At 35.6% G+C, this 15323-nt stretch overlaps 1 protein-coding gene across 5 annotated transcripts in view; it reads left to right on the top strand.

The window, feature by feature from the left end:
* The window catches only part of WDR7 (WD repeat domain 7), a 371052-nt gene that overhangs the window by 217697 nt on the left and 138032 nt on the right, over positions 1–15323 (top strand). For all 5 annotated transcript variants that reach the window (XM_055298166.2, XM_055298151.2, XM_063641394.1 and 2 more), the window contains one exon: positions 8716–8937. In XM_055298166.2, coding sequence (XP_055154141.1) covers positions 8716–8937 — 222 coding nt within the window. The remainder of the gene's footprint in view (positions 1–8715; positions 8938–15323) is intronic.

Raw genomic sequence — 15323 nt, 5'->3', positions numbered from 1 at the left:
TCTTGCTCTTTAATAATTAATCAAAATCTAATATTAGCAAATACACTTTATTGCAAATAAAACAAGGCTGTAAAAAACCATGATAGAAAGTATTTTCTAGCTTAATCCAAATTATTTCAGTCTCTACATGTTGCCATTTAGTTTTCTGCTGTGAGATCTTGCAGCTCACTGTTTTTCTAATCATTTATGTAAAGTCTTACAAAGTCACGGTTATCTATTTTTAAAACTATGTCTTATTCAATGCAAATTATATTTTTCACTTTGCCAGGCAGCAAATAGTAAAACCAAGTTATCTTTCTACACATATGATTCTCAAACATATTATTAAATATTTAAAAGTAAAGAAACACTTTTATTGTTTATTTTTATTTATCATGAACCAATAGACATTTCTGACCTTTCAAAAGGTTTTTAGGGTATATAGTAATTTATACCAAATTTAGAAAATATTTGTATCATTGTGAATGTCGTTTGGACTCCATCTTGTGCCAGAAATTTCTGGCATAAAATTGTTATGTTAACACAAATCTTATTATAATGTGTTGGGTTAAAAAAATCCTAATGACATGTTTATTTTATAGTTTATGTTTTCAATATAGTTATTATCTTGAAGGGAGTTCTGACTGAATTCAACCGCATTATTTTAATTTTTACTAGAAATTTACTTATATATAAGTCGGCTGTAACAAGTATTATGACACTCATTTCTAAATAAAGAATTGAATGTTTGAGAACAGTTTTTTCAGGTCAAAGCACAGTTCTGAAAATGTATTCTCAGAGTAGTAAATTGGTGGTATCTACTTATCTAAGGTTTTAATACCTAATGCAATAATAAAGCCCCATCAATATATGGCTAATAGCACATATAAAGTATCTGCTAGTAGTCCATCCTCTCATAAAACCGCCTTTAGCCTTAATTCAAATCCATTGATTCCTATTCCAGTTAAAACTGAAGAACTTAATATGTCTTTTAATCCTTTTATTGTAAGCTAGGATAAAATTAATTTTACCCTAGCACTGCACAAAGCCAATTAACGTGATCTTTAGAGTTATTTAGTAAAGTGCTTCAAACTGTTAAATTTATCTTGACCTCTTGGTTGCACTCTCTGACTGCTTTTTAAATGAAGTAATCAATACCTCATAGCCCTTTAAATAGCTTAAACTTCTCAAATATTTTACCTGTATTCTAGTTAAGCTGTAAGTAAAGTGTTTACTCCAGTTTGTGTAAATCTGGAGTCAATTATGCTAAATTTGAAGACAATTATGTACGTTTGAAGAACACTGTATGAAGTAAATTGTTGTTTTAATCAAAATTAAAGCCTCATATTTTGTTACAAGTAACCCAATAATGAGACCACGTATCATTTTCACACAGAACATGTATTCTGTTTGCAACTTAAAATGTAGAACATTAATGTCCTTTACCATCGGATGTAGCTTCTCTTTTCCACACAGGGCTAGTTGAAGGTATTAATTTTCTTACTGTGATAGGGTGATCAACCGTCCTGTCAAGAAAATGGATCTCCATGTCACCCCTTAGCATGATTAAATGGAGGCATGTCTCTGTGAAAAAAAATACCAAATTTTCATGAGACAAATGAAACTGTAGAAAGGTTTACTTTTACAGAATTATTTTATTTTTAATATCTCAAAATCTTCCATTTGATTGTCATTTTATTTGTAGGAAAACATTGTAACTAGTTATATATTTCTTCTGCTAACAAAGTACAGGCAAGCCAATAATTTAAAGATATTTCCAAATTTGAAAAATTCTAGGAATGAGAAATTGCCGTGTTATTTTTAGAACAGTAGCAGGATGAGTATCTCTACCTTATAGAATCACTAATCAGTCAGTGTCTCCTTTAGGGACTCCTTTCCTTGTTCTTTTTTTACCTCTTTCCTTGTTAATGAAGGGCTATCATCTTTTTAGTTTTGAATACTGATAAAAATTACATACTGTAGAATTTCAGCATCAGCAGTGCTAATTGCCAGTTGGACGGTGTTCTTATGAGCCTATGTACATGCCAACCTTTAAACTACACCAAGTGATGTACTTGACAGCTAATTAAGATTTCATATTCTGGCCACTTAGCAGAGGGCACCTGTTATGATTCTTTCCATTAGCTTAGGGATAAAATTTACAAATGATTGTTTGAAAGTATACTGTTAAAACTTCCCTAAAGTCTTAATTCCTTCCCCTGGAGTGGGAGTTAAGACAAAATTGAGGCAATTAAACAAAAGGAACATAAAGAAGGTGGGGGACCAGGGATGGAGGCGGAGCTCACCAAATGCCCCTGTTGTTTAATTTCCTACTGGAAGCAGCCCATGTGTGCTTCTGTGCCCCCTCCCGCTTCAAGCAGTGGCCGTTGTAGAGGCTGAACGGCTGGGGTCAATGCCTTGCCTATTGATCAGTATCCCTGCAGTCCCTTGCTCCAGCAGCTGCTTCATTGGCTTCTTTCAGGGCCTGCTTCAGTACATTAGAATAGAAATCCATAACCAGAGCTGTGCTCATCCAAGCAGGGGAAGAAACTAAATTAAATGGTATAAAACAATCTTGGATCAGGAGTTTGTGCCAATTCATCTTGATCTAAGATGTCACACCAGGCTCTCTGTCTGAGCACCTGGGCTAGAGGCAGCCATAGTGAAAATAGATGGAGCTGCGATCATTCATTTGTCAGCTAAGGAGCAAGGCAGCGGTTAGCAATTCCCTTCTGCAGAGGTCAGCTGACAGAACAATCAGTGCAACTGCAGAATAGAGCTTTCCTTTGAACTATTGTTATGGAGCATGCTCTTGCTGAGACATGGGGGAGGGGAGCTTGGTTTGCTTCCTGTTTCAAGAATACTATGTAAAGAGTAAAATATATAGTACATGAATCTAGATGCTGTGCCACAGAGCTTTTCCTCCTTGTGCCTGTTCTTATACATAAAGAAAGTTGGCTTTAAATGCATATCCTGAGATATAGATTATCAAAATGTTAAATATCACTTTTTCTAGAATTAAGTTTCTTCTAAACACAGAGGCAATGATTATTGATTTTTTTTTCTTAGTATGGTTACGCATTTAGGCGTTTTTTTCCCCCTTTAGTTACCATAGCTATCACAGATTGGTGTCATACTTTGAATCCGTAATAGCATATACCTGCTAATACTTTTTACTGACATTTCCTCTCTGTCTTTAAAAAAAAAATTTCCATGAAGAGAGAGAAATGCGTACCTTGGTATCAGACTAGAAGATATTTTAAATATTAAAGTATTTTAATAAGAAATATAATTCACGAAATATGATTTATCATGACAAAATAATTTGTAACATTGGAGGAGCATCATTATTAATCAACCTGCACATGATCTGAAATATCCTATACAAAATTCAACAAATTAAGAAAATGGGTCATAACTAAACTTTTACATGAGCAATTAGAATAGTTTTAAAGATAAATCTATTATCTGTGGGCTCCTTCTCGATTTTTCCTTTCTATACGCTACCTAAAAGTGAATGGCAAACATCCAGAACTAACTTTAAAAAAAGAAGAAGAATAAAGTGTGATGTGCAGAAGCTAAGAAACCATAATAGCAACAAGAAGAAATCTTTTTTATACTCATAATTGCACCAAACATTTTAGGAATCCAAATAAGTAATACTCTGGTGTTACCATCTTAGTTTTCTAGATAACCAGTCCTCCTTTTTCCCTTACATACTTTAAGCCACTTTCTCAGTCATTTCTTTTTCAATTATTAGATTCTTTATAATATCCTATAATTTCCGTTTCTTAGACTCAACTAGGTCTTCCTGCCAACATCCAGATTTGTTTGTGCCTTTCAGCACAGCTAAACAGTGGAATTTAAAGTATATGCTATAAAGTCATGTCCTCCAGAAGTTTTTTAAAGTCAGCTTCTGGAAAGGCTGTATCTACTTTTGTTGCCAGGATTGTTTTGTTCTGTTTTGTTTTAATCAGTAATTTTTAAAAGAACTTAGGATATGACATCTCAAATCTTTCTGCCATATTTCCGTCTTCTCAGACCTCACTGTGTATCGTAAAGCTCTCCACTTCCTGTGTCTTCTGTTTAACATCACAAAACCAAATCCACTGTAATCTCTCATCTTGATTTCTACAGTACCCCCAAAGTGATCACCCCACTTCTAATATTCTTTATACTATGCTTACAGTGGATTTTTGAAACTCTAAATCTAATTAAGCTATTCTGTAGTTTAAAACCCATCTTGCATACCTTCCCACTGTTTGTGGGATATAAATTGGAATGTGCATATGACTTACAGAATCATATATGATCTGGTCCTTGCCTGCCTCTCCTGCTTCATTTTCTGCAGTTCTCCTCTAGGGTTATAGAGTTCCAGCCAACTTACCTCTCCTTGAAATAGAAATCCACAGACTCTTTCATGCTTTAAGTTCTTAAACATACTGTTTTTTCAATCCAGAAAGTTCTCATTGATTCTGTAACCTACATATTTCCAATGCCTGTTTAGTAGCCCTTAAGTTCAATAAGGGCAGGGCTTTACTTAACTATATTAATTTTTATCTAGCATAATGCCAGGCATACACAAGACCTGCAATTCTTACATGTTGAATAACTGAGTTCAATAATGGATGGAATGAACTGTCACCACCACTGGTTCTTATTGTTCTTCACCTGATCATTGTGAGTCTTCTTTTGGTTTTCCTTGACACCAGTCTTGTTTGACCTCACAATTCATCCACCATACTGCCACTACCATGATCTAACAGTGAATGAATCTAACATCACCACCTTATACAAAACTATTTAATGGCTTTCAGTTAGCCATAGGTTAGAAGTCTTCAGCTTGCCATACAAGGCCTCTCATGGTTTGGCACCTCTTTAGTTTGCCTTACCTCCAGTAATACAGAACGACAAAGTAAAACAAATAGATAAAATAAAACAAAATACCAAAAAGTATTCAGAGAGCCTTGCTGCTAATTTCCGGGTTGGCATACTGAGCTTTGAGTGACCTTTGTTATACACATTTAATCAACATATGGCGCAAAGAACTGAAAGTGGCCAGAAAAACTGGGTGGATTAATATTAGAAAGAGCAGAAAGCTGATCTCCAATCAAGATGGCTCCAGGAGTTTACTTTTTTAATCCTTCTGTGCCAAATACATTGCTTTGATGGATAAAATATACAAAGAGAAAACCAAAGAGACATAACTAGGCTCAAAAAAGTTATCTCTGTGGACCAGTAATGAAATAGAAATGTAATGATCTGGGCTGAAACCATTAGCTGCTTTCCAGAAGCAGGCTTTTGGCTCCTATGAGCTAAAGAGGACTTACAATACATCATGAATAAAGTTTAAAGCCAGGAGCTAGGATATGGCTTCCTCAGTTCCTGAAAGAACATTGAAAAGATCTGAGTGCATTGCTACTCAGAAAAAAATTGATAAAGAAGAAGAGGAAAATGCATGTATTAAATACGTGACTGGCAATGTTAACCATAATGTAAAATAGTGGAAATAAGTGAGTTCTATTCAACATAAGAAACTAGAAGCAAAACAGAGAGAAGAAAGAGATAATCTAAAGACAGTAGAAGGAGAAATAATAAAAATAAGAGCAGAAATTAATAAGATAGAAAGCAATGATTAAAAGATCTAAACCAAAGTACTTTTTAAAACTAATTTGAGGCTGGGCACAGTGGTTCATGCCTGTAATTCCTGCACTTTGGGAGGTGAAGGCAGGAAGATCACTTGAGGCCAGGAGTACAAGACCGCCTTGGGAAACATAGTGAAACCCTGTCTCTACAAAAATAAAAATAAAAACCAAAACAAAAATAATCTGATAAAACATATATTTCCAGCAGAACTTTAAGAAAAGCATGAAAAATAATATTAGAGAAGGTATAAATACACAATGTTTAAAGGATCCATATCTGCTGATATACTTGAGATTTTTAATCATATAGAGAATACTGTAAATAATTCCATACCAATAAATTTGAAAATGTAGATGAAATAGATAATTCTTTTAAAATTATAATCTGCCAGAAATGACTCAAGAAGAAGAAAGTCAAACTTAATAAGGAGCTATTAAATAATATGAATTCATAATAAATATTCCTTCCTTCATCCTGCTACTTTTGCCACCATATCCTACCCTCTGACTCCACACAGGGAGTGTTTCGAAATGCAGACTCTTAATAGTTTTAGAGGAGAATTTTCATGAAACTTCAAGAATCCTTCAACTGTTTTCAAGGAATGACGGAAGGGGGACCTCAGGGACTGAGAGAGTGAACATTACTTAACTCATTTTTCAGGCTTGTATTATGTTGATACTAAGTATAGAATATGAAAAGAAAATTATAGACCAATCTCACTTATGGACATGGATATAAAAAAGCCTATTAGCAAATTTAGTTCAGGGTCTGTCTGCTGGTGTGTTTATCTGTTGGTGTTATCTGTCAGTGCTTATCCATGCATACGTTTGTTTATCCAGGGTTTACCCCGCATATGGAAGCATAGTTCAAGGCCAGAAAATATATTAATTTATTTCAGGTAACATTGATATAATTATATAATAGATATAAAATTTGATAAGGTCAGAATTGTGGTGACCTTTAGGGCAGGAGGGCAAGGCAGTGAGGTCAAGACACAGTCCATGGTGGGCTTTGATAATACCCAGATTAGTTAATTACTTTATAAAAATTGGAAACCTTTGGAAAAACATCAGTATTTTATAAAGTTCATTAGTTATATACATGTTAGTCATGATTTCTTTATATACCTTCTACTAATTGGATGCTTATAATATTGCATAATAAATATCAAACAAAAATAATGGTAGACTATTTTTAGAATGGAGTAGAACTAAAAAAGGGTAGAACTATGTAGGTCTTAAAAGAATGTAGCAAGAGTGAGGTTAAGAAAGGAAATTTTAAGAAGTAACATTATGTATTAGGTAATTTCCTATTATGCCCTATTTATTGATATTCTAATCAAGATATAAAATTGTTTTAATTATTTTGGGGTATCCTTCTAATCTTTCTTCTGAATGTGAAACTATGCTGAGCTTTGCTCCAGTAACAAGTATTTCTTCAAATATCTGATTGCTGTTTTGCATTCTGGGCCATACTGGATGAAATAATCATCCTTCTCCTCCTCGTATGGCCCATCCCTCTTATTGCCTGGAAAACTTACCCTTTGAGTCTTAAATCCAATGTGCTCTCTTTTTTTCATGCACTTGTAAGATTCTTAGAAACCTGAGCTGTTTATTTTCATGCTTGTTATTTTCTGATCCAAAGTAGATGCCCGATAAATATTTGTTAAATTAACGGCACATTAATAAATTACTCAATGAGCAATCTTTCTAAAAAAACAAATGTACTGAGATAAGACTTATGTTCTATAAAATTCATCCTTTTAAAAGTGGAATTCAGTGATTCTTAGCATATTTGGGGTTGTGCAGATATTACCTCAATCTAATTTTAGAACATTTTCATTACTCCCTAAAACTAGTACTTATTAGCCATTGTTAACCATTTTACCCCCACTCCAGCCAACCACTAATCTGCTTTCTGTCTCTATGGATTTGCCTATTCTAAACATTTCATATAAATGGAATCATACAATATATGGTCTTTTGTGACCATCTTCTTCCCCTTAGCATAATGTTTTCAGCGTCATTCATGTGGCATGTATCAGTACTTCGTTCCTTTTTTATTGCTGAGTAATATAATTTTGTATGGATATACTTAGATTTGTACAAAAGTAATCGCTATTTTTGCCACTGAAAGTAATAGCAAATACTGCGATTGCTTTTGCACCAACCTAATACATTTTCTTTATTCTTCAGTTGATGGACTTTGAAGTTGTTTCCAAGGCTATTTTGAATAATGCTGCTGTGAGCATCCATGTCTTTGTGTGTACATGTGTGTCATTTCTGTTTGAGAGATACCTTGGAGTGGAGTTGCTGAGCCACATGGTAACCCTATGTCTAACTTGTTGAGGAACTGCCAAGCTGTTTTCCAAAGTAATTGTGCCATTTTTATCATGCCCAACGACAAAGCATGAGGGTTTCCATTTCTGTGCATCCTCAACAGCACTGTAATGGTCTTTTTTTATTGCAGCCATTCTCGTGAATATGAAGTGGTATCTCATTGTGGTTTTGCTTTGCATTTTCCTAATGACTAATGATGTGAATATTGACCATTCATACAACTTTGGAAAAATATCTATTCAGATTGTTCTTATTATTGAGTCATAAAAGTTTTTATATATTCCAGAAATAATTTTTATTAGATAGATGATTTGACAATAGTTTCTCTGAATCTGCAGGTTGTCTTTATCCTTTATTGATTCTGTCTTTTCAAGCACAAAAGTTTTTAGTGTTGATGAAGTCCTATGTAAAATTTTAAAAAAATTACTCATGCTTTTGGTATCATATCTAATAAATCATTGTATAATCCAAAATTACAAACATATACACCTATGTTGCCTTCTTAGAGTTTTTTTTTGTTTTAGCTCTTATATTTAGGACTATGATCAATTTTCAGGTTTTTTTTTTTTGGAAGGTTAGAGATAGGGGTCTGTCTAAATTCATTCTTTTGCGTGTGAGTAACCATTTGTCCTAGTGCCATTTGCTGAAAATGCTATTCTTTCCTGAATGTGCAGTCTTGAATGTTTTTCTAATCATGTGTCTTTTTTTTATATTGATTTGTTTTAAATTGAGATTCTGTGTTTTGGTCCAGGTTGCTTATCAAGTGTCCCACAAATGAAAAAAATTTCTACATCTTATGAGGAAAGACGGAAGCAAGCTACTGCTATTGTTTTACTTGGAGTAATAGGAGCTGAATTTGGTGCTGAAATTGAACCTCCTAAACTATTGACCAGACCTCGAAGCTCTAGCCAAATTCCTGAGGGATTCGGGTTGACTAGTGGTGGATCCAACTACTCGCTGGCCAGACATACTTGTAAGTTTTAAAATTTCTAATGCTGATCTGTTGCTTCTGAATACATATTATTTGTTAGCAAAATCTCATAATATTGAATATATCCTGAGTTTTAGCTCATTTAGATTGCTTGCATGAAGTTAGAAAGCAGTACAATCTGGCACATTTCCCATTAGTTACAGTAACCTGAACTCCTTTTTAAAAGTTAAAACATCGTCTTTCAAATGCTTTTCTTAAAATAACACATTTCTGACTTTTGTATTTTTGCATTGTTGGTCAAGATTTTAGCCAGAATTTATGAAAGCTAGATTCAAGTTAAAGCTTTTAAAATAATTTCTGGAAAACTATGCAGTTTGTTCTGAGTGTGGTTTGAAAAGTGAGGATTGGGGTGGAACACCAATCTTTTCTTTTGAAAAGAAAATATATTCATTCTCCTTTCAATAAATAAATGCTCAACACATATTTGTTAAATTAATTGGCATATTAATAAATTTGTATATTTAATAATATGTATAAATAATGCATGTGTTTATGAAAAAGAGCATACATGATGAATTATGAATTGCCCTTGCAATTTAAAAAATATTCCAGTAACAGTTTTTAAATGACTATAGACTATAACAATCAAAATTCAAAGGGCTGTGTCATTCTACTGTCTTTGGTTCTGTGCCTGGTATGTTAATAATGGGTAAGGGTGCTTTAAAATAAGCTCTTTTGGTTCTTCAGTGTCAGAATTCCTTTCAGTAAGGTCAAAGTGGCATGTGGCACCATATAGCAAAATTATTTCTAATAAATTGTGTCCTCTTAAGGAACAAATATAGTCCAACTGAATACATCATAAAATATTCTTGTAGAACAAAATGCAATAGATCCTTTTGCTTTTTTGCCCTTTAATCAAGAGAAAAAGATGCACGTTACTTTGTTATTTATGACAGCAGTGAACTTCACTGGACCATTGCCACATACTCTTGCTGTAAAACTGAGGGCCATGTTAATGACTTTTATTATGAAAGCCCTTCAATAGACTTAGCTGCCCCTCCTATAACTGTTTTTTGAAAGACTTCATTCAACAAATACTCATTAGTGATAATCTCTTGATCTCAATTTGAGAATCAGAGTAATAACATTTAAATTTAAACAATACCACCACCAACGACAATGATGCAACTATTATGAGCACTATTTTTTTTTTAGCTCTTTACATGCATTAACTCACTTCATCCTCATAATAACCCTGTAAAGTGGATCTGTCTTGTCTCCATTTTATGCATAAAGCTGGTGGGGCATAGAGAGGTTTAGTTAACCTGGCAAGGATCATACCTCTGGGAAAGGAGTTTTTGTTTCCATCTAGTCTGTTGTTCCAGAGGTCATGCTTTTGACCATTATGCAAACTGCTGCTGTTCAGTGGCTCCCAGTTGGAAAGGGCTTAACGACTAATATGTGCTATAACTTTGCAATTTATTTATTTTATTTTTTGAGACAGAGTCTCTCTCTGTCACCCAGGCTGGAGTGCAGTGGCGTGATCTTGGTTCACTGCAACCTCCTGCCTCAGCCTCCCAAGTAGCCAGGATTACAGGTGTAGGCCACCATGACTGGGTAATTTTTGTATTTTTCATAGAGACGGGGTTTCCCCATGTTGGACAGGCTGACCTCAAACTCCTGACCAGAAATGATCCACCCACCTCAGCCTCCCAAAGTGCTGGGATTACAGGCGTGAGCCACTGCACCCGGCCATTCCTACATTTATATACAGATATTTGTACTAAGCAATGGAAAAATTCTAAAGGAAACAACATTTATTTTCACTCTCTTTGCAGGAAAAGATCAAATACAAAAGGATGGTGTTGTATTTCAGTGGTTTTCAAAATAGGTAACCCTCTTCAAATGGGAGTATCTTAAAACCCACAGTGAAACCCCGTCTCTACTAAAAATACAAAAAATTAGCCGGGTGCGGTGACGAGTGCCTGTAGTCCCAGCTACTCGGGAGGCTGAGGCAGGAGAATGGCATGAACCCGGGAGGCAGAGCTTGCAGTGAGCCGAGATGGCGCCACTGCACTCCAGCCTGGGTGACAGAGCGAGACTCTGTCTCAAAAAAAAAAAAAAAAAAAAAAATTAGGAAGGTGGTAAATAAATTAATTGCTGATTGGTTGCATTCAGGCTCTGGGCTGGATGCTGGGTAGGTTAGTTTACATCTCATTATCCTTGTTATGTAAGAGAGTACTGTTGTCATCACTTTTCTAACCACAGTTTATCTTTACACAAAATTCTGTTATTTGTGAATTAGCTTCTATATGACTTTTCTTTTAACTGTAATAATTTTATTTTTTAAATTTTTATCTGTTTACAGTTTTTTTTAAAGTTCATTTAATCTCTCAGTTTTTTTTTTTTTTTTTTAATTTCAATAGGTTTTGTAGGAGCAAGTGTTGTTTGGTTACAGGAATAAGTCCTTTAGTGGTGATTTCTGAGATTTTGGTGCACCCATCACCCTGCCAGTGCACACTGTACCCAGTGTGTAATCTTTTATCCCTCACCCCTCTCCCACCCTTTCCCCTGAATCCTGGAAGTCCATTGTATCATTCTTATGCCTTTGCAACATCATAGCTTAGTTCTCACGTATGAGTGAGAACATAGGATGTTTGGTTTTTCGTTCCTGAGCTACTTCACTTAGAATAATGGTCTCCAGTTCCATCCAGGTTTCTATAAATGCCAATATTTCATTCCTTTTTATGGCTGAGTAGTATTCCATGGTATGTAGATATACCACAATTTCTTTATCCAATCATTGATTGATGGGCATTTCGGCTGATTCCATATTTTTGCAATTGCTAATTGTGCTGCTATAAATATGGGTGTGCAAGTATCTTATTCATATAATGACTTGTTTTCCTCTGGGTAGATACCCTGTATTTGGATTGCTGGATTAAGTGGTAGTTCTACTCTTAGTTTTTTAAGGAATCTCCACACTGTTTTCCATAGTGGTTGTACTAGTTTACATTCCCACCAGTGGTGTAAAAGTGTTCCCTTTTCATAACATCCATGACTACATCTATTATTTTTTGATTTTTTGATCATGGCCATTCTTGCAGGAGCAAGGTGGTGTCGCATTGTGGTTTTGATTTGCATTTCCCTGATAATTAGCAATGTTGAGCATTTTTTTCATATGTTTGTTGGCCATTTGTATATCTCCTTTTGAAAATTGTCTATTCATGTCCTTAGCTGATCTTTTGATGGGATTGTTTGTTCTGACTGATTTGTTTGAGTTCCTTGTAGTTTCTGGATATTAGTCTTTTGTCAGATGTGTAGATTGTGAAGATTTTCTCCCACTTTGTGGGTTGTCTGTTTACTCTGCTGGTGGTTTCTTTTGCTGTGTAGAAGCTTTTTCGTTTAATTAAATCCCATCTATTTATCTTTGTTTTTGTTGCATTTGCTTTTGGGTTCTTGATCACGAAGTCTTTGCCTAAGCCAATGTCTAGAAGGGCCTGAGAACCACACTCCCATCCCTCACCACGGCCGCAGCAAGCCTGGCCCAAAGAGAGTCTGAGCCTGCCCCAACCTGATGGTCTTTCTCTACCTGCCCTGATAGCAAAGACAAAGGACATAATCACTTGGGAGCTCTAGGGCCCTACCCACCACCTGATCCTCTCTATACTACCACAGCTGATGCTCTCTTGAAAGCACCACCTCCTGGCTGGAAGCCAACCAACACAAAACTGGTGCAATAAAACTACAACTATGGATGTTCACAGAGTCTATTTCACTCCCTGGCCACCTCCACTGGAGTGGGTGCTGGTATCCATGGCTGAGAGACCTGAAGACGGTTCACATCACAGGTCTCTATGCAGAATACCTCAGTCCCAGCCCAGAGCTTGATAGCTCCGCTGGCTGTCTAGACCCAGAAGAGAAATAACCATTACAGTTTGGCTCTCAGGAAGCCACATCTACAGTGGAAGGGGGAGAGCACTACATCAAGGGAGCACCCCGTGAGACAAAAGAATCTGAACAGCAGCCTTGAGCCCCAGATCTTCTCTCTGACATAGCCTACCCAAATGAGAAGGAACCAGAAAAACAATTCTGGTAATATGACAAAACAAGGTTCTTTAAGACCTCCAGAAGATCATACTAGCTCACCAGCAATGGAACCAAACCAAGAATAAATTTCTGAATTGCCAGAAAAAGAATTCAGAAGGTGAATTATTAAGCCAATCAAAGAGGCACCAGAGAAAGGTGAAGTTCAACTTAATGAAATAAAAAAAATTATATAAGATATGAAGGGAAAAATCTTCAGTGAAACAGATAGCATAAATAAACAATCACAACTTCTGGAATGAATGACATGCTTAGAGAAATGTGAAATACACTGGAAAGTCTCAGCAATAGAATTGAACAAGCAGAAGAAGGAACCTCAGAACTCGGCTGGGCGCGGTGGCTCACGCCTGTAATCCCAGCACTTTGGGAGGCCCAGGCGGACGGATCACGAGGTCAGGAGATCGAGACCATCCTGGCTAACATGGTGAAACCCTGTCTCTACTAAAAAAAAAAAAAAAAAAAAAACAGAAAATTAGCCAGTCGTGGTGGCGGGCACCTGTAGTCCCAGCTACTTGGGAGGCTGAGGCAGGAGAATGGCATGAACCCAAGAGGTGGAGCTTGCAGTGAGCTGAGATCGCACCACTGCTCTCCAGCCTAGGTGACAGAGCGAGATTCCGTCTCAAAAAAAAAAAAAAAAAAACTTCAGAGCTCGAGCACAAGGTTTTTGAATTAACCCAATCCAACAAAGACAAAGAAAATAATTTTAAAAGAATTTTTATAAATGAACAAAGCCTCCAAGAAATTTGGCATTATGTTAAATGACCTAAGACCTGAATGACCTCTCCTGTTTAAACCTAAGAATAATTGGTGTTCCTGAGAAAGAAGGGGAATCTAAAAGTTTGGAAAACATATTTGAGGGAATAATTGTGGAAACATTCACACCCTTGCTAGAGATCTAGACATCCAAATACAAGAAGCTCAACACCTGAGAAATTTATCACAAAAAGATCATGACCTAGGCACATAGTCATCAGGTTATCTAAAGTCGAGATGGAGGAAAGACTGTTAAGAGCTATGAGGCAAAAGCACCAGGTAACCTATAAAGGAAAACCTATCAGATTAACAGCAGATTTCTCAGCAGAAGCCCTGCAAACTAGAAGGGATTGAGGCCCTATCTTTAGCTTCCTTAGCCAAAACAATTGTCAGCCAAGAATTTTGTATCCAGCAAAACTAAGCTTCATAAATGAAGGAAAGATAAAGTCTTTTTCCGACAAACAAATGCTAAGAGAATTTGCTACTACCAAGCCAGCACTGCAAGAACTGCTAAAAGGTCTAAATCTTGAAACAAATCCTTGAAATACACGAAAATAGAACCTCCTGAAAACATAAATCTCACAGGACCTACAAAACAAACATAAATTTAAAAAAAAAACAAGGTATTCAGGCAACAAATAGCACAATGAATAGAATAATACCTCATACCTCAATACTAACATTGAATGTAAATGGCCTAAATGCTCCACTTAAAAGATACAGAATGGCAGAATGGAAAAGAATTCACCAACCAAGTTTCTGCTGTCTTCAAGACACTCACCTAACACATAAAGGCTCATATAAACTTAAGCTAAAGGGTATATCTTTTTCTACAAAAGATATTCCATGCAAATGGACATAAAAAATAAGCAGAAATAGTTATTCTTATATCAGACAAATTTTAAAGCAACAGCAGAAAGACAAAGAGGGATATTATATAATGATAAAAGGACTGGCCCAACAGGAAAATAATCACAGTTTTAAATATATATACACCTAACACTGGAGCTTCCAAATTTATAAAACAATTACTACTAACGCTAAGAAATGAGATAGCAACACAATAGTAGTGGGGGACTTCAATACTTCTCTAACTGTGCTAATTTTATTTGAAAATTGTTACTACTGTCATTAGAAAAAGAGGAAAGAATTAGGGGAAAAAGGATTTGAAAAGCTGTGGCAGAGTAGAAACATATTTTTCAAAGAAATCTTGGGAACTGAAGGGCCTTAGGACTGCTCATTTGGATTGTTAAAAGACAGGAAGTTGAACTATGTGGAAAGGGGTTCTGGAGTGTATTTCTGGCATGAGCTCAACCTGGACTGAACGGCACTATGGGGAGGGACTTTTGCATGGTTTCTCCTCAACTTTCCCAATGGAGATAAATAAAATTTATGCAAACATTTTAAATATTTAAGTGTTTTAGAACCTGGCCTGTTCTTTGAGCATTTTGAATAAAGGACTAGATATGAGAAGGGAAAACTGCAATGCTTCTTAGTAAATTCTATTTATGAGAGATTTTGGGAAGTTTCTAGCAGGCAAGGAATAGTGTATCAGAATGAATGATGTA

The sequence above is a fragment of the Symphalangus syndactylus genome, chromosome 1, assembly GCF_028878055.3.
Source record: "Symphalangus syndactylus isolate Jambi chromosome 1, NHGRI_mSymSyn1-v2.1_pri, whole genome shotgun sequence".
In the NCBI taxonomy this organism is placed as follows: domain Eukaryota; kingdom Metazoa; phylum Chordata; class Mammalia; order Primates; family Hylobatidae; genus Symphalangus; species Symphalangus syndactylus.
The sequence above is the reverse complement of the archived record's forward strand: the minus strand, read 5'-3'. Positions and strand labels throughout refer to the sequence as shown.